This window comes from Corvus cornix, chromosome 7, assembly GCF_000738735.6.
Source record: "Corvus cornix cornix isolate S_Up_H32 chromosome 7, ASM73873v5, whole genome shotgun sequence".
Classification (NCBI taxonomy): domain Eukaryota; kingdom Metazoa; phylum Chordata; class Aves; order Passeriformes; family Corvidae; genus Corvus; species Corvus cornix.
In genome coordinates, this window is record NC_046337.1 from 30,827,497 (window position 1) to 30,845,673 (window position 18,177).

Sequence of the window (18,177 nt, forward strand, 5' to 3'; positions counted from 1 at the left end):
TTCAAAGTACTTATGCTTACATTATTTGCCTAACTAAAACAAGATATGGCATACCACCTCTTGCTATCGCAGTGCAAGCAGCAAGCTGTGCAGCCCCCAGTGGACTGTTATTTTAAAGGACTTTTACCAGGAAAGCAGTCCAACAACAACAAGCACAAGTACAAAGCTCTGACCTGCAGCTGGGCACCCAGAAGGCAGCCAGAGGAACCTCATGCAGATCTCAGATTGCTACTGGCTTTTTTAATTTTTGAGGGTAGGAAACTTCTCTGATTGTGACAAGTCATCTGGCTGGTAATACAGATTCTTCTTCAGATCCATGATTTCTCAGTTCTGCATAGGTATGTACTATGTACACAGAATACTGAATGAAAATAGTACTGACACATATTTTACACAACAGCAAGTTACCGGGAACTCAGGCAGCACTTTATTTTGGAGAACATGTTTCTGGTTCTGACAGGTGCAGTAAATGCCACTACTGAAAAAACCAAACAACTGCTCACATGAAATGACTTATATTTCTTAAAAGGGGGGTCAAACTTTTGTTGACCACTGACAAGATCAAAATGTTCTTAGCAGAGGATGGAAAAACAACATTCCTCCCAAAATAGGAGGAATTCACTCTACTGAATGCCTGTAACAATCAAAGACCCTCACAGCCTGCTAAGACACAATCTGTGCACAGTCCTTCTCCAAGTACTAGAGTATTTTCAATTCACTTACATTTTTGACAACCAAAGAAGTACCTAGGTATTAACCCCTGATAGATTATAGGCAGTTACAAACTCTTATTGGCAAATAATGTTAAGTTAATGAATGGCTGCCTGAAAGGCTGAAAGTCTGATATTTCCAGGACTATTCTGAACAAGAAAATTATTGAGCTATTCAAAATTATAAGATGAAGAAAATTTCAAAAAGCATTAAGCAGTCCTAGGGAAATTAAACACTTTCCAAATATTCTTTACTGTGTGAAATTATCACTTCAGCAGATTCAGACAAGAGGTATAATTTCAGCCATACATTTACTTTTAATTTTCTTTTAAATCTTCAGTCTACAAATTTAATTATTTTGATTTTCATTAATAAAAAGTCATAATGGATTACACACTGAAAGCTGTCACACTTGTATTTATTCATACTTCTTATATTGCAAAATGCAAATACATTTGCAAGCCCTCTGTGTAGCTTTCTCTATACTCTGTTTAAACAGAGTATCAAACTCAGTTCCTTCAAACATACTAAAACTGCATTTTCTCAACAATGTGACTAAGGACTACAGCTAGTTCAGTGACAAAGAGCATGTTTTCCAAAATATGTTGCCTACAAATGTGTGTGAATTTTTGTCACCTTGAGCAATGATTTCTTTCCAGAGACCTAACAGCAGCACTGCAGCAGTGGGCATCTTTCTCCTTTGATGAAAGGAGAAGTGTTTTGATTTCAACCGGAGCAGCAGGACTTTGTACAAGGGCACGTAGTAACAGGACAAGGGGTAGGGGCTTCAGACTGGCAGAGGGCAGGTTTAGATTAGTTATTAGGAAGGAATTCTTCACTATGAGGGTGGTGAGGCCCTGGCACAGGCTGCCCAGAGAAGCTGTGGCTGTCCCATCCCTGGAAGTGTTAAAGGTCAGGCTGGATGAGGCTCTGAGCAACCTGGTCTAGTGAAAGGTGTCCTGCCCACGGCAGGGGCTTGGAACTAGGTGATATTTAAGGTCCCTTCCAACCAAAAGCATTTCAAGATCTCTTAAAGCCTTCCAGCCCAAATCACAGATTTTAGGCTTAAGACAAAAAAAGATTAAGACAGGCCTGGATTTTTTAGTCAGCTACACCAGCCCGCACATGCTCCCTTCACCAGGTACCTTGCCAGCATAGTGCTGAATCCTGAAGCAGCTGTGAGGCAGGGAGGTGTCATTGAGGAACCGGGAGCACTTGCTCATCCTGCTCTCAAAATGCTGGTGAGTGGCACAGACCTGGTTCAGCTTTTCTAAAAAGGTGTCATCGGTAACAGTTCCTGGTCTCAGACATTCTTCGTCCAGCATGGCCAGGATTCCAGTTTGGTTCTGAAGTTTCAAAACAAGAGCTTTAGTACTTGTTTCCATCACAGCACAAAAAGGAGATCATTCTCCTGTTTGACTTCTGCTATCCAGAAAAACATTCTTCAAGCCATCTCAAGGTTTGGCTCTTTTTACCCCACAACCATTTCCAACCGATTTTTAGCACTTGCATTTTTGAAAGACTTTTTATGAGATCTGAATCCTGAAATTCACATTGAAGTTTCATGTCATTTCCTCAGACTGTAGCAACTCCAACTCAACTGAAAGTTGCCAGTTTACAGTAAAACCATCATGTATTTTATGTTAATGGTTAAAAAGTTATCCTTTCTGATTGTTAAGGAATTTTATCTTTCTTGCTTTGGAAGTCTTCTCATTATATAAAAGTACTTTGAGTACCTCTAACACTCAGTAATGAATGTGTAATTGAGTTTTCTAGTTCCCATATGAAAAGAAATGTTAATTACAATGCAGCATGTGATATCTGCTATTGAGAACAGCCCTAAATGTAAACATTTAAGAGCTATTTGATCTGAGGACTTTTTTCATGTAGATACTGCTGAATATTTCTACAAAAGTAACATCACTTATAAAAAAAACCTTTTTAGTAAAATAAACTTCTACCATTCAAAGTAAGATGAATAATACAATGAATGGCATGTTTCACAAAATTTAGTGCATGAGGATACATATAGATTTTACAGCTAAATTAAATCCACTAAAAAAATGGATTTAAAAAAAAATTATTTTAAAAAATCCACATTAAAAAATTATCCAGAGAGATTCCTGAATACAACTTACATTTTCTATTAGGTCACAAATGATAGCATTGTTGAAATATTCGATATGAGTCCATTCAATCCCCTGTAAGAAAATATAAGTAAATGTATGAACAGGAAAAAAATGGAGGGAGCTTTTCCTCTAGGCAATTCCCATTATATTCCAATTAACCATGGTACTACTTTGAAATTTAATTCTGCATGCTTACCAACAATTTATTTATTAAGAAAAAAAAAAAATGCAACTATCTACTACTATCATTATCTGCGCAAAATGAGTGTCCTTGAGCTGCTGCCAAACTCACTCTCCATTCCTTTCCCCCACCCATGTCAGCTTCCCATGCACTCCCTGGCACCAGGCCAGGCTCCTCCCGTGCTGCCTATGCTCCCACTGGCCAGAAGGAAATCAGCCCATGTCACTGCAAGCTCCTGAGATCAAAATTTCTAAGTTCTTTGTTATTGGGATGGTTTTTTTGGTTTGTTTGTTTTTTTTTCATGGGAGGAAGAAAAAGGGCTAAATTTAGATAAGACCATTCGAAAAATCCAGAGTATGACTTCTGTTCAGATGTTCTTAATATCCCAATTTTTTTTTTCAAACATCAATGATAAAATTTCCAGGATGAGATGCCAATGCATCACGAGGTAACGCTGGTAGGGGAAAGGACTGAAAGAAGGAACATATTCATTTCATTCTTAATCTGCACTCTGTGGTACTTCTTACAGTTTACTTTTCTCAGAGCATTTGAAATATCATTCAAGAACCAAATTGCAGCAATGATGGTTTACCACTGAATGCAAAATTAAAAAGACATGCTGAAATTTCATGTTATCCTCAGGATCATAAGGCAGGAACTTTATGTAATTAAAAAAAATGTTTATACAGCAAAATGGTATCATCCAGTTGGAGTACAAACAGCGTGTGCCAGTTTTTACAGCTGGGAGCTGGTATTTTGTCTGAGCTCTGTGTATCATGTGGAGCACTGCTAAAACCTATTAAAATTTTAGCTTGATGTTCACTCACAGAATAACATCAAACACCAGAGGCTGGGCTCTACAGGACATCTTAAATTTATCCGTAAAGCTCACACGGCTCCCTTCAATACTTACCTGAAAGAACACTAGAACCAAAACTCTATTTGTTGTTTCTTTAGTGTTGCATGCTATTATTTTAGCCACCCAATTCCCTTTGATAAAGGACTGGCTGTGGCTGTTCTTGGGGTGCATCCCAGACATTGCTGCGTAATCCAAAATGCAGGCTGCAGGGCAATGGCACTAATACCAGAAAGTGGTATTAGTGTTCTAATAAATCAATTAGCCCTTGCTCAGAACTGCCAGTCATTGTTGGCAATGAATGAATCAGAGTTGGGTCTGGTTTTTACCTGGAGAATTCATAATGTGAAACAAATGCCAAACCAACATTTTTTGCTTCATGTAACTACCACACAGCCCCACACAAACACGCTCCATGTCAGTCCTGTGCTCAAAAAGTGCCTCTGTTGCCTGAAAAATGGTTCCAGCCTGCATGCCTATGTATCTCTGCAGGGACAACGGGAAGAGGATAAGGAAAGATGCACTCAAGTATTACCTCTCGGATGTATTCCTCCTGCTCTTCTTTGAGGGTAAGTTCAATGAAGATCTGCTGCAACTTCTCATTACAGTAGTTGATAATGAATTGCTCAAAGCTGTTGTCCTGTCAGATGAAATACGTTTGAGTTTGCTTTGTGTAAACAGCCTGGAACCCAGCTGGAGTAAGTTACTGCAGCAGCTGCAGGTCAACAAGCTGCTGTATTAACTACTCCTTCCAGTTTTATGATGTGATGGTTGGAGGAATACTTGATTGAGATCACGATTAGTTTAGAAATTTTTGACCAAATCCTTTCCTGAGGCTTTGTCCATTGGGAGGGACAAAAACCTCTGTGGGTTTTGTTCACGATGCCTCCATACTGATCCCTTTCAACAAGTCATGAGGACACCTGTGGTGTCAGGGAATAAATGACCAAAGTTTTGCCTGCACCAATCTGTCCCCATATGTAAAATGTAGTCTCCTGTGGGGTCCGATAAATAAAATCATGATAGTAGCATCAGCTCTTTTCCACTCAGCAGCCAATAAAGTATCCTATTTCCCTACAGAACAGGGCTCAAGCTGCTATTCCAGTTGCATCTGAGCCTGGGTTAAGAGATTATTGGTTCCAGAGGTCAACCCACCTCCTCCCTGCCAACAAACTGCCCCTTGAAATGATGGGAAACAAAAGAGCTTCATTGACTAAAATTCCTCTAACAGGCTAACTCATCTAAAACTGGGTTAGGGAGCAAGCAGATGTGTGACCCTTTGCAGAAGGGACCGGGGAGTGGAGCAGACCCCAGCAGGAGGGGTAGGCACAGGAAGGAGGCTTGGTGACTGCCCCATCACAGGCTGTGACATGACATTGTGCCTTTTTAAACTACCAAATCATCTGCTATACAATACCTGTGAAGCTTAAATAATGCTGATAGAATTTTTATCACTGAAGGCAAGTGCAATCATTTGAATGTTTTAATCAAGGATCTGGTTGCTAAATGAGATTAAGAACACACACGCAGATTAGAAAATATTGAGGTAGCACAGATTACTTTTATCATTTTAGTTTTAAATGAAGCAAAATCATAGCTGATCACCAAAATTCCTCAGCCACAAACGCTGCCCCTCTCACCAACTGCAATTATCACTCAGAGATTGCAAAACTTGCATAGCTCAAGATGAGAGAGTTAAAATTTGGCATGCAGCAAAATCAGCACTGCAAACAAGTCATACTTACTGCATTCTGTTGAAAAAGAAATTACATAAACTGCAGTCAGTACTTATACTACTTCCATAACAATACACAACATATCTATTAGCATTTATTTAGCATACCAAGTAGATCAATCTTTGTATCACTGAAAATGCAAAATACTATATAAATGTTATGTATTACATCTTCATAGCTGAGTCTATCTTTAGCTACTGTCCAAATATTATCAAATAAACCAAGAGGTTGAGACACATCAGAGCCTAACACAGAACAGCATTCTTGCATTGCCCTGTCTCTAAATCACCAGGCACTTTTGCCTTTAAAAGCCACATTTATAACCTTGGGCATACAAATCCCAGCAACAGGAGAGGAGAATGGGGAAGGGAATAGAGAATACTGCAGGAAGAATGAGTGTAACTTTACTTGACACATTCAGATAAGGCCATCACTTCAGATACATTGAGCTGGAAGTAAAAGGACCCCAACTGTCACATCACCCAGAGAAAGGGCAAAACGCACTCTGCATCCTCCTGCCAGGCACATGCCACCCAACTCAGAGAGACTGCTTCTCCAAAAGACCAGGTTATTCTGATTAAAAGGGCTGCAGGACTTTTCACTCACAAATTATACAGGCTCAGTCATCAAAAGAGGATGGAAACTGAACAGAAAATCCAGCTAAACCATCTAACTGAAAGGTCATTAACAACACATTAAAGTAATTGCTAGATGTTTTCCTGATTTGCTGTGTATCTATGATATTTATGGCTTGCCAAAAAAAAAGGCAAACCAAAATCCACAGAGTTCTCCACAAATCGCTCACTTTGAGCTATGAAATTCTATTTGACATTGCCAAGCCACTGAAAATTGCTATTCCAGAAAAAGTTATTGAAGAGCAGCAGCAATATTGTTCTTTATGAATGATACAGAGCAAAAGGCTAAAACAGCTAATTACAGAAAAGAAAATTAGGGAAAATGTTTGAAATTACTGACATTCTCAAAACACTAAACTCTGAGCAAGACCAGAAGACATTTGGCAAATTAAATATACTTCAGAAAGAGCTGTTTCCTTTTACAGGTTTTAAAAAATCCTGTATGAAAAAAACAATGGGTGTTTATCTCTAAGCAATTCTCACTAAGGCAACAACAGTTGTGCATTTATTCTCCCTTAATGAATATCTATAATTTTTAATTATGGGAGGGCTCCACAAAGCATATACAAATGTTCACAAATGAATTGTCCCCCCCCCAATATTTTAATGAAGGTCTTATAGAAATGAATACAACAGAACTAGAAGGGATCTAAAGGACTTTTGACCTTTTTTTCTAGAAGGCAGTAGAGAATAACCCATATCAGTGATAGAATATCACTAAACCCACTCAGCAGATGGGCTGGAGGGACCCAGCCATCAGAGACTACTTGCTCCTTATGCTACCACTTGTGTTAAGTGACAGAAAGGGGTTTGACCAACACAGAAGCAGTGCAGTCAGACATAAAATTTGAGGAAAAGCTATCAAATATTCTTAGGAAACTTTGGGGGGGGGGGGGGGGGCAGGGGGAGAGAAATGAAGACCATATCTTCTCAAGGTGTCACCTTCTCTTCCAGGCTGTAATTCTGCTACTTTTAATGTCGAAGGCATCACTTAAATCCCTGCATTTTAACAGCAGCTTTCTAACTATGCCTTTGAAAGCACTGTGGAATACAAAATAAAACCTTCAGGGAATATAAAACCACACAGTCTCTCAAATTAAATAAAGGTGCTAGGAAAACAGAATGTCACCTGAGATAGGCTTAAAGTCATGTTGAAGTTATAGATACAGCTCAACCAACCACCCTCAGCTTATCCTCTGAATCTTTTATCAGATGCAACACTAAATTCAGAGGAGTAGAAAAATTCACTGAAAAAAATCAAAGCCTACTTCACCATGTTTCCCGCTTCACAAATAATGGTGTCTTGCTCAAACAGCTTCATTCTTTATCAACCTTCAAACTACTGGTCATGAGGGTCATATTTCATGAATAGCACATTTTGAACTCCAAAAAAATTGTTCTCCACGCAAAAATAAAGTGATTACATAAACTAGCTATAAAGTTCTATCTGTGGGCCACAGCTATTACATGCAGGTGCTTAAAAGTCCTCCAGAAAATATTCTTTGTTCCTTAATATTTTACCTAACTTCTTTGAAAGATTCCGTGGAATCATCTGAAAAAAACATATATGGTGGTTCCTGATTTTAGACATTTTTATACCAGTAAAATGCCAATGGGAAACAGACACAAATATCTTTGTCAAAAAAAGTAGGCTAAAAATCTCTTACTGGTCTCCGGCAGAAATGCCTCCATTAGATTTATGAACAGCAAATATCTAAAACAGGACATTTTCCTATCAGTGTTATATACCTTCTAACCTTCTCTCCTCACACAGAACTCAAATTCACTTTTGAGTACCCCATTTCCAATGATTTCCAAAGATTACACAGCAACTAAGATACCTGCTTAAAACTGAAAACCGCGTTTCATTTCCATACTAGCAGGCAGGAATAGATTCTTACCGTCCACTTGCCTAACAAAGTCTAACTTTAGGTGTTCCATTTTTTGTGTCCTCTCCACTCTTTCCCCCAGATTAACCAGATGTTGTGGATCCAAACCCACAGACTCAGGTATATCATCAGTGTCACACCTTTGTAGGTGTTTCTCAATATCTCCTCTTCCTTCTTAATCTTTCATCACACCATTCTTGTTCAGGGCCAATTCAAAAATGTACACGTTGCTCAGTCTGCAACCACACTGCAAAAAGGTGTCCAGCAACACTTCTTCAAATATATTAAATGAACACATACAGCTAAAATAATACATGAGATGTATTTAAAGGAAAAGCATCTTTTAAAAGAAAACCTAAACATTTCAAGTCATGAGACTGTTGAAATCAACAGGACTGATGTAATGAAAATGAACTTTTACATCAGTGTGAGAAGGGAAAAAGACATACAGAGACTGATACTTCTGCTCTATCACAAATAGCCCCAGAAGGTAAGTTATCTTAAATATCAACACAGCTCCAGGCATCAGAAGTCTCTGACCACCTCCTAACATAAGCAGGTGACCCCAAGTAGGGGTCCCTAGAGAAAAAGCCAGATGGCAAAACTAATGATGATAAAAGACCAACATACTCACTTCACTGAGATGAATGGTGGAATGAAGGGTGAAACCAAGCAGCAAATTCAATTTATATGCTACTGTGGTGTCTGGGGATAGGGGGTTTTATGTATGACCACACAAGCATACGAGTTTATGAGATGAAACTAAGGAATATAAATGCTAGGAAATTAAAATCAGCAAACTGCATTTAAAGAAAATGAAAAAAGATACTATTTTAATCTCAGACAGCAATGACCCAGTTATAACGTGACTCAGCTGTAACAATTTTTCAAAATTTTTTGCAAATTTAGTAAAGGCATGTTATCAATATTTATCCCTTTCTTTTCTGTTTACATATACAAACATTTGAGCAATCAAGCTTTATTTCCTGTAAACTAGACTGCTCTGGGCTTTTGTGTAAATATCTCCATAGGCAAAGAACCAGAGAAGCACATCTTTTAATTATAAATATTCCACTGTATGTAATCAAACCATGTTTCGGTGTACCTCATGGAAGCAAGACAGACCTATGCCAAAGCTTTGGGGATTATCCATTTTCCATATTTGTGTAGCTCAACTAACTCCAGCCCTTACTGTGTGCCAGGTAGAGAACCACACACCCTGAAATCCATCTTGCTCCCAGTTGTGCTGCCCAGGCACACAGGTCTGAACCAAATTTGGAATTAAAAGGGCAAGAAACTACAGTGAATCCAGTGCATGTGTGGCTCATGGCAAAACCCAGGTACTATCACTTCAACAAACTCAACCTGATAAACCACAGCCCTGGAACAACAGGAATTACAAACAGGCAAGAACCTACTGTGTTATCAGAGCCATTCCTCTACTAAGACAGAAATAGCTGCTGTAGGGCAAAACATTATTCTCACAACCTGAAGCAGAGCATTTGTGTATTTTTGCTCCAGAATTTCAAGTATTTCCTCTTGCAAACAGCCAGCCAACGGGATTTACTTCATAAACCCGCATGTTGCAAAATAAGCCTCTCTAAATACTTATGTTATTATGCGATTAATTAAATGGTGATTAACTTCCTGGGATGCACCTCTGCTTTGAGCATCCTATCACTTAAGGAAATGATTGCTTTAACAGTATTTTAAAACCTCCCTGGCACCTAGGAGTCCAACCAAGAGTCCCTCTCTGTAAAGCTCCTCTCTTGCATAACACTTGCCAGCAGAGGTAGTTGATCGATTACAGATTAAAATTCAGTTCTCCTCTTTCCCAGTAGACCAGGCTTTGCCAGAAGGCACAGAGGGCTGGGTACACACATTTTGGCACTGCTGCTTGCCAGTGTAGGCTAAACTTCTGGGCATTAGCAAAGGGTTGAACAATTTCAAAAAGGAAATCTGTTGCAAGGTAGACAGCCTAGAAAAAGCAGCTGCAAGTTATGATCTGGAGATTAAGGCAAATAACAAAACAACAGATATCCATGGCTGAGTTAGAGCCAAAGTCAAGACATGAAGAAAAGGTTCCCAGATTCTTTAAAAGAAAAAAAAAAAAGATAAAATAAGATCCTGATAAGTCAACTTCCTCCTTAGAATTTTTTTTTTTTGCGTCTAGTATGTCATCCTGCTAGCAAATAACTAGATCCTTCTCCTGTTAAATAATCCTTGGGGGGGTGGGGGAAAAACACTGATCCAGGAGCAATCTCTCAGAGCTCAGTATGCTCTGAAACTGTAATGTCCTTCATGTAATCAACAGGATAGAAGAAGGCAAAGCAACCAGTCAGCAACTGGACCAAGCTGTTGTACAGGTTTATGGTGAAAATGGAAATACCTCCCCTATTCTTTCATACCTTAAAACATCTCAGAAAGGCATTTTCAGTGATTACTGCTCTTTATTTGATTACCTCCCTCTAAAAACAGACAATTAACACAATTATGAACTTGTTAATATGAAGAAAATGCATTCTTCGTATTTCTAACATATTCCCTCAACAGAGATATTGTCATTCTATCATCGTCCAGATGACAGCTTACTTAGTACATGCAGCATGACCAAGCTTCCTTCTGTCATCTCAAGAGACTTCTACACACAACAAGTTAATTGCCTTAAATGAAATGAAGTGCTATCAAAATGCATTTCTCACAGACTGTGAGAAATGGACCTGGTTTTACTGCTGGGTGGCTTGTTTAGCTGCTTTACTGGGGATATTTTTATTTACTGGTGGGTTTTACAGAGAAAGTGGTGGATTCTGCCATGTTTTTGCATGTTCTTGTGTACCTGGAGCAAAAGGAGTTGGTCAGATGCTGTCCCCAAAGACAAGGCAGTCACATCACCTGAGGTCAACCAAATGGAAACAGTCCCTCTCTGCAGCTGTATCGCCGCTGCATCCCAGTTTCTTGCCAGGCTAAAACACACGGAACAAACTGCTCCACCAAGGGACTGAGCAGAAAGCACTCACACTGCCTTCCCAAGGCCTGGCAAATTTCAACAATAAGCCTTGTTTGGCAGCATTAACTTTCATAAAACTGCACTCCAAATCATTAACTTCATCATAAGGACCAGCTGCAGAGTGGAGCCTGAATACTCAGAATAAAGCCTTTAAGCCAGCTAGCTTAAAGACAGACATTTCTATCTCTGAAGGGCTGGGCAGGATGAAATACTCCTGCTCCACAACACTCATTTTCACACACCCTAGCTCTTGTCTCCATAGGAAATGTACACAACAGGAAACTCAAGATCCAAAGCAAACGGAGAGAGCCTTCTGCTCATCTCTGCTGAGCCTTGGCAGGCCCCCCTCATCTGCCTCCTACAACCTTCACTTCTTGTTCACAAACCCCACCCTTCCACAACCCCGCCCCAACACTGCCCAAAAATACATCATCAAACATGGAATAAAATGGGAACAGCCCCAAACCTACCCCAGGAAGCCTGGAATCAAGCTGATTCTAAAAATCCCAGTGCCACCAGCCATCATCCCTACCCCATCTCAAATCACAGTCTAGACTGCACACTGACTATGCACGCAGCTGCTCAAAAATGTGGATAAACATACTCGGAGCAATTAGTGTCAGGCTTCGGTCCACTGCCCAAACTCCAGCAGCACAGTTACACAACCAGCCCAGCCCTCCAGCCTGCACTTCCACGCTAATCCTAGTCCCTAAATCCTTGCCCACAGACAATTCACACAGAGCCACCCAAAATTTCAGCGTTTTGCTTTGCAAACATTCAGTCACAGCATTTGGCTTACCACAAAAGGCATGGCAGGATTCAAAAATAAACACAGCTTTACAGCACCTATTTTGTGGATTGCGTAGCCAAGCTTGCTGCTGACATCTGCCAAACGCACAGAGGCTGAGGATTATTGATAGATTTAAATTCCTTAATCTGAATTTTTAGACAGCCAAGTCCTTATATCTACTTTCTTGGATGGTTTTTGCATTTGTCTGAAAAATGGGGTCTGTATTTGATAAATATCCTAGCAAAACCCAAATCCCAAAAAGTATATGCCAGCAGCATCAATACTCTGGTTATTTTTTTCTCTGTCAATTTCCAGGAAAACTCCAGTAATCCTTGTAAATTAACTTCAGTTTAAATTACAGAAAATTGCAGAAACCACAGTGAGCAGTAAATGAATTAATCTTTCAAAAATAGATGAAAAAAATCTCATTTAAAAGCTTCAATTTATGTATAATAGAACAGGACTGCTATTGTCATCAAGAAGGTGAAGTGTAGGATCTTTCAGAATGGTAAATCTGGATTTCTGTATTCACTAATCTTACACAAGGAACTGTAGGATGATTTAAAGAATCATGCTGAAGAGAAATAAGGCCTGAGAAATATTGTGCCCTGCCCATTATGAAACCAAAAACAAAGGAAACCTCTAAAACAAAGGAAAAAAAATTTTAAATGTAAAAAACACTCTTCAGTAAACACACTCCTTGCTACTTATTCCAGTGATACTGAGCTTCCTGTGTAAGTATTGTTGCAGTGTAATAAACACTCCTGCTGCACCTCCTGTGGGTTTTGATACGTTCTGTCTCCAGGGTACAGGGCCACTTCAGGTAAAAGACCACTCACTAATGATAAACTTACCTAATTCCTGAGCAGAAACTTGATTAATGTTGGGCCTTTCTACCCTCAGCACATCAAACAGCTTGCACATTTAAAATGCACAAGTTTAGAGATGAAGTCTTTCAAGTGCATTTTTGCCAACCAACATTATTTGCAGAGCTGACATTAGTTCTAACTTCCAGGAACAGATGTGAAAATCGAAATCTGGCTTAAGAATTAGGTTCAAGAGGGAACTGCACATTTTTAGTCACAGGTTTTAAGTAACTTATAATTAGATGGGTATGTTACTGTCATTAACTATACCTCAACTAATATTTTGCACATTTAGCAATCATGTTTACAAATGTACCACACAGCAAAACACCCCAAATTCCACTGTATTTCTTATATTATAAAGCTTAAGACATTATTAAATTTTCCTTGACTTATGTTGCTGTACAGTGTCAAAATTTTTTTTATTGATTAGTTGCTTTAATATAATTAACTTTAAACAATAATTCAGTTATTTCTGTGATGCTGAACTGAGCTGCTTGGCTACTATTCTCACCTCAGCTCTTAACTCATGAGAGAGTCACGCCTTGTATGAATGTACTGATGAATTTGATCCTCAAGTCACAAGGCAAAACCTTTCCCACCTTTTCCAGAAAAACAAACACTCGGCATTTAAAGGAGTGAACAATAGCTACCCACATTACTCTAAAGCTTTTGGGTTTGCAGCTTTTGAGAAAGCTACACCATAATGCAGTATGACAGGTAAGTGAAAAGAGCCCTGTTTTTTCATTTTTCTCCTGCACTCAGTCACTTACTTACGACCTTCTAAGATGGTGAATGTATAAAAGATGAAAATTACATGCGAGAAACAGCCTTGCCTCTGGAACACCATCCCACAAATCCCTCAGCTGGCCTTGTGTGCTGGTGCAAGCTTCTGTCTCCCACCTCCCTGTGCATGTCTAACCTAATCAAACACAGAGCAGCTAGAGAAAACAAGAGTCCTGCCTGAGGATGCCAGCAGCACCATTCCAGTGCCCAAGCTTCCTAAAAGCTACTCCAAGCACCAGCTCTAAAGAGATCTGGCACCAAGATCCCCCTTCAGCCACCTGACCTCTAGCATGATATTTTCATAAATATGCTCTTATGTTTAATGCAAACAACACAACCTCACTCAGTCAGCCCTTGAGGCAACTCCCAGCTTGCCTTTTCCTCTGCATAGAGGTATTCTGATTTGCACATAGTTGGATGTTTTGCCTCTGAAATGAAACTTACACCACCCTCACGTGAACAATTACTCTCTTCTGGATTATTCACATTTTCTACACAGTTTAAACATCCCATATTTCTAAGAGGGATATAGGGAAGTGGGTCAGGATTACATGTTTTCTACTGATTTTTTCTCCACAGATGAGTTTCTAGTTTAAACACATACAGATTCCAACCAAGATCTATAAATCTCTTAACAAAAACTGTCAGAACAAGATTTATGAAAATGCCCTGTCCCTGGTGCTCTCTAACCCAATTAAAAACTCCTCATTGATTGTTTTGTTTCAAAATACTACCAGTCTAAAAATACTATTGTAAACAAACAGCAGTGACCCACAGATCTTTAGCTAGGAATAAGTACAGAGTATTTATCTAAGTGAATTGAGATGAAATGCAATATAAGTCCTTGTTTAATTTTGACAGGAAAAAAATGCATAGTTTTTGTTGGGTTTGTTGGTTTTTTTTCTCCTCTCAGGATACACAGCTTGTTCAAAGACATCCACAAAATGCCTCAGGGCAGAAATGACAGTGCCAGAGTTTCTCCTATGCTCAGAATGTATGTCACAACAAAATATATTTAGTTTATCCATCATAAATATTTATTTATCTATGGTGTAAAAACACAAGTTTGACTTTCATACTTTCTTGTTTCAACTGCCAGACATGTTAAGACATCTCTCTTTGGCTTACTGTGGTTTTTTTTTGTCAGGAAACACACACTTGAGTCAAATTACATGTGTTCTGATTATGAATTCATGAACAACTCTGTTAAGCTTTAATAACAGCTCTCTCACTAAATGGTTACCATTATATAGGTCTTACCTCAAAAATTTCAAAGCCATAGATGTCCAGCACTCCCATCACCTTCTTTCTCACTTTTGTTTGTGCCTTAAACAAAATTAAACATTGAGTCAGTCATCTATACATTGCATACTTGGGACTCAAGAAAATGAATGTAGGCTGTCAAATACTGCAAACTAAAATGTTAAGTGTGGTTTCCCAAAATACACTTAATGTGAATATTTTTATAAGCTTAAGAACATGGCAGAAAGCAATTTGTTGAGCTGTGATACAGTTATTTGTGTGTAGCAGTGAACAGCCAGGAAAAATGAAATTGGAAAATACGGTTTTACTGTCCACTTTAATTTAAAGGATTTCTATTGATTTTTTTACAAGCACAAAGCAACAATACCTTAATGCTCTCATTGATCCTGGTAACAAGCCAGGAGAACAGGCGACTGTATAAATTCTTAGCCAGAGCATCACGGGCATAATAAGCCTAAACAGAAGAAAGAAGAAAAATGTTATAAATGCTGGGCTTAACCAAACATTTTCCTGCTGCTGACATGTCTTAAAGGTGCTACAAACTGAGGTAAACCAGCACAAGGAGCACTGGCTCTGCCCAAGCAGGCACAGGAGCCAGACCAGGGCTGCCAGACACTTCAGCAGCAGCACCTTGCTGGTGCTCCCCTCTGCCCTCCTGGCCAGGGGCTGGCTGGAACACCAGCCATAACCAGGGCACTCCAGCTCCCTTCCTGCTCTTCCAGATGCCCACTGAAGACTCACATCCCCCATCCTAATCCGAGGCAAAGGGACCTGAGCAGCTGCAGCTGGAGAAGGCACATTCCTGCTAGCCTGAGCTGATGAGACACAGGTGGCAACTACCCTGGCTCTGCAGCATTACAGGAACATGAATTCACACTGGCAGCAAAGGCTTTTCAGCAGCCCGGGGCCTACAGCTCACATGGAATTACAGCAGTTGCCCTAAATGAAAACAGTCTGCCACAACACTTGCAACATGTGCTTTGTGCAGGACTGCTTGTTTTTTCATTCTCTGCAACATTTGCCTCTCCCTCATCTTTTGGAGGTAATTCACACACAAAACCAAAGCATCCAGTATCTCTGAACATTTAGAAACCTCTGAAAAAAACCCACACTTACACTTCTGATTTATTCAGTGCAGCCTATCAGTTGTACTTCTTATTGGGGTAGTTATGATTTAATCATGCAGAAAAAAATTGCCATTTAAAATTATTCTTGCCTTTAAAATCAGGACCTCTTTTTACCTGAGCCACATTTAGTGTTGTTGAAACTTTCTCTTGTTTGGCCTCAACCGTCCGGAAGCTGAAAGCTCTCTCCAACACAGACTGGTCTATACCTGTCAACTCACAGATTTCCTTGAGTTCTAGCAAGAAAGAGCCAAGTGTAAACATAATTAATCGTTCTTTATGGTTGCTTTTTCTTCCCCAAAACTATCAGCTTTTAAGAAGTGGGGTATTTTCCCAAAGTGCTCTTCAACAGAAGTGTTCCCCAGTCACGCTCTCTTCCCCACCACCCTGCCAAGCAAAGTTTTTAAAAACATGCACAGCACAAGGAATCAGTTACTGGTTTTGAAAGCACTTCCTAACTACTTATTTTTGAGAAGAAACTTTCCCTCCATTTATAGCAGACTATTTTTCATAATGAAAAACTTTCAGATGCAAATGAACTTTGAAAATATATCAGCAGCAAAAATATCACCAAATGAATCCGACATTACAGGTAGATATACTGCACAGAACAAAAATCCTCTACTGCAGAAAAACCAAGCAGCTACAGAAAGGCACAGAACCATTTAACATTTTAAAACAAAGTGTTAATAAAGTGGGGGGGAAAAAAATCCTTTTTGGAATTTCCAACAGAACGATTGAAATTGCACAAAATGCAGCCTGTAATTGCACAGAATGCAGCCTGTATTTGCCCGAGGGCGAGCTCTGGAAACAATCTAATTTAATTCACATGTAAGGATATTGTATGTCTGCAGAAACTACAAAATTAATAATGACTTCAGACAAATTAGTGGCTTTCCTCCCATCACTAATCTCATCTTACCATTTTTATCTTTGATTTTACTTTCATCTAGGCCATTCGCACGAGATTCAGGCTTAAATTCGATATTTCCCAGTTTCAGAACGGCTGCCACTACTTCAAAAACCGACTGTGTTTCATGATCCATAAACCCAACAATCTGCATTGCATTCTGGAAGTGGGACAAATAAAATTATGAGATAAAAGAATCTACATTTAAACAGATCATACTTGAAAAATTCACCATTTATCTGCATAAGCATAAATTACAAATGGTTCATGAACACTTCTGCTACTGAAAATGCATGTTATAATTCCTATGCTAAGACAAGTAAGTTTTTTAATACACAGGAGGTGTGAAAATGGAGCTGGCATTCAGTCCAGTCCACTTCTAGGACTCATTCAGTATTTGGGTTTCTAAAATGCTGTACTTTTTTTAGCCACTTAATTTAGTTTGTAACCCAACCCAATTTTTCACAGTCAAATGAACAGGTACTCCTGTCTTCTCAGACCAGTCACTCTTAGAATCTAAATTTGCATACACTGGGAACAAGGTCCTGTATCCATCTTGTCCCTGAGTACAATCAAGCAAAAAGAGGACAGCAAATCACCTTGACAATCATCCCAGTCCCCTTTTTCTTTGGGCTCGGTCAGCATCACCTGGTCCCTGACGCTCAGTCCCTGCAGTCATAAGCCACTATATAACATAACTTTTCCCAGGACCTGACCAAGGCATCTAGGCTTTTTTCCCCCCCTTCTTTTGTTTTCTTTTTGTTTGTTTGTTTCCTTTTGGTGTTTGGGGGTTTTTTTCTTTTTTTATTCTTCTTTTTTTTTGTCCTTTCTGTATTCCCATAAGAATACTCCAGAAACTTGATCCTATTTCCCAGTTGTATCCAAGAGTCCCTGCGCAAACACATTCTATCCCAGCATGAAGAGTGCCAGCACTCAGAAAAGGTGGCACTCCCAGCTCAGCCCTGCATGAACAGACAGACCCAGGGCCGTAAGAACCCTGCACTGGTGTTGAGTGCACAGCCAGCCCCTCTCCTTCCTACCCTGACTGTTCTGAAGTTTGAAGCATCATCCACTCCATTCACTCTGGCAGAATCAAGGCCCAGGTAGTTGTATCTGCTGAAGTCCCTCTCCAGTTTGAGTTTGCCTAATAAACCAAATAAAAATACCATTAGCAACAGCATTCTTGTTAGTAGCGATTTTATCCCAGAACCAGTATTGTCAGGAACTGTTGTTATTGCTGGATTTTCTTCAAGGATCTTTTAATAAGAACAGGGTTTATAATTTGTTTATAATA

The 18,177-nt window shown here is 39.4% G+C and overlaps 1 protein-coding gene across 7 annotated transcripts in view; it reads right to left on the reverse strand.

Moving 5' to 3' along the window:
* MYO1B (myosin IB) overlaps nucleotides 1-18,177 on the reverse strand; it is a 110,158-nt gene that overhangs the window by 25,730 nt on the left and 66,251 nt on the right. For 4 of the 7 annotated variants that reach the window (XM_039554878.1, XM_039554875.1, XM_039554880.1 and 1 more), the window contains exons 9-17: nucleotides 17,924-18,027; nucleotides 16,896-17,043; nucleotides 16,091-16,209; nucleotides 15,217-15,303; nucleotides 14,847-14,912; nucleotides 5,623-5,628; nucleotides 4,413-4,517; nucleotides 2,850-2,912; nucleotides 1,857-2,057 (exon numbers count right to left, since the gene is read on the reverse strand). In XM_039554878.1, the coding sequence (XP_039410812.1) occupies nucleotides 1,857-2,057; nucleotides 2,850-2,912; nucleotides 4,413-4,517; nucleotides 5,623-5,628; nucleotides 14,847-14,912; nucleotides 15,217-15,303; nucleotides 16,091-16,209; nucleotides 16,896-17,043; nucleotides 17,924-18,027 (899 nt within the window). The remainder of the gene's footprint in view (nucleotides 1-1,856; nucleotides 2,058-2,849; nucleotides 2,913-4,412; nucleotides 4,518-5,622; nucleotides 5,629-14,846; nucleotides 14,913-15,216; nucleotides 15,304-16,090; nucleotides 16,210-16,895; nucleotides 17,044-17,923; nucleotides 18,028-18,177) is intronic. The other 3 variants (XM_039554879.1, XM_039554877.1, XM_039554881.1) reach the window with 1 other exon arrangement.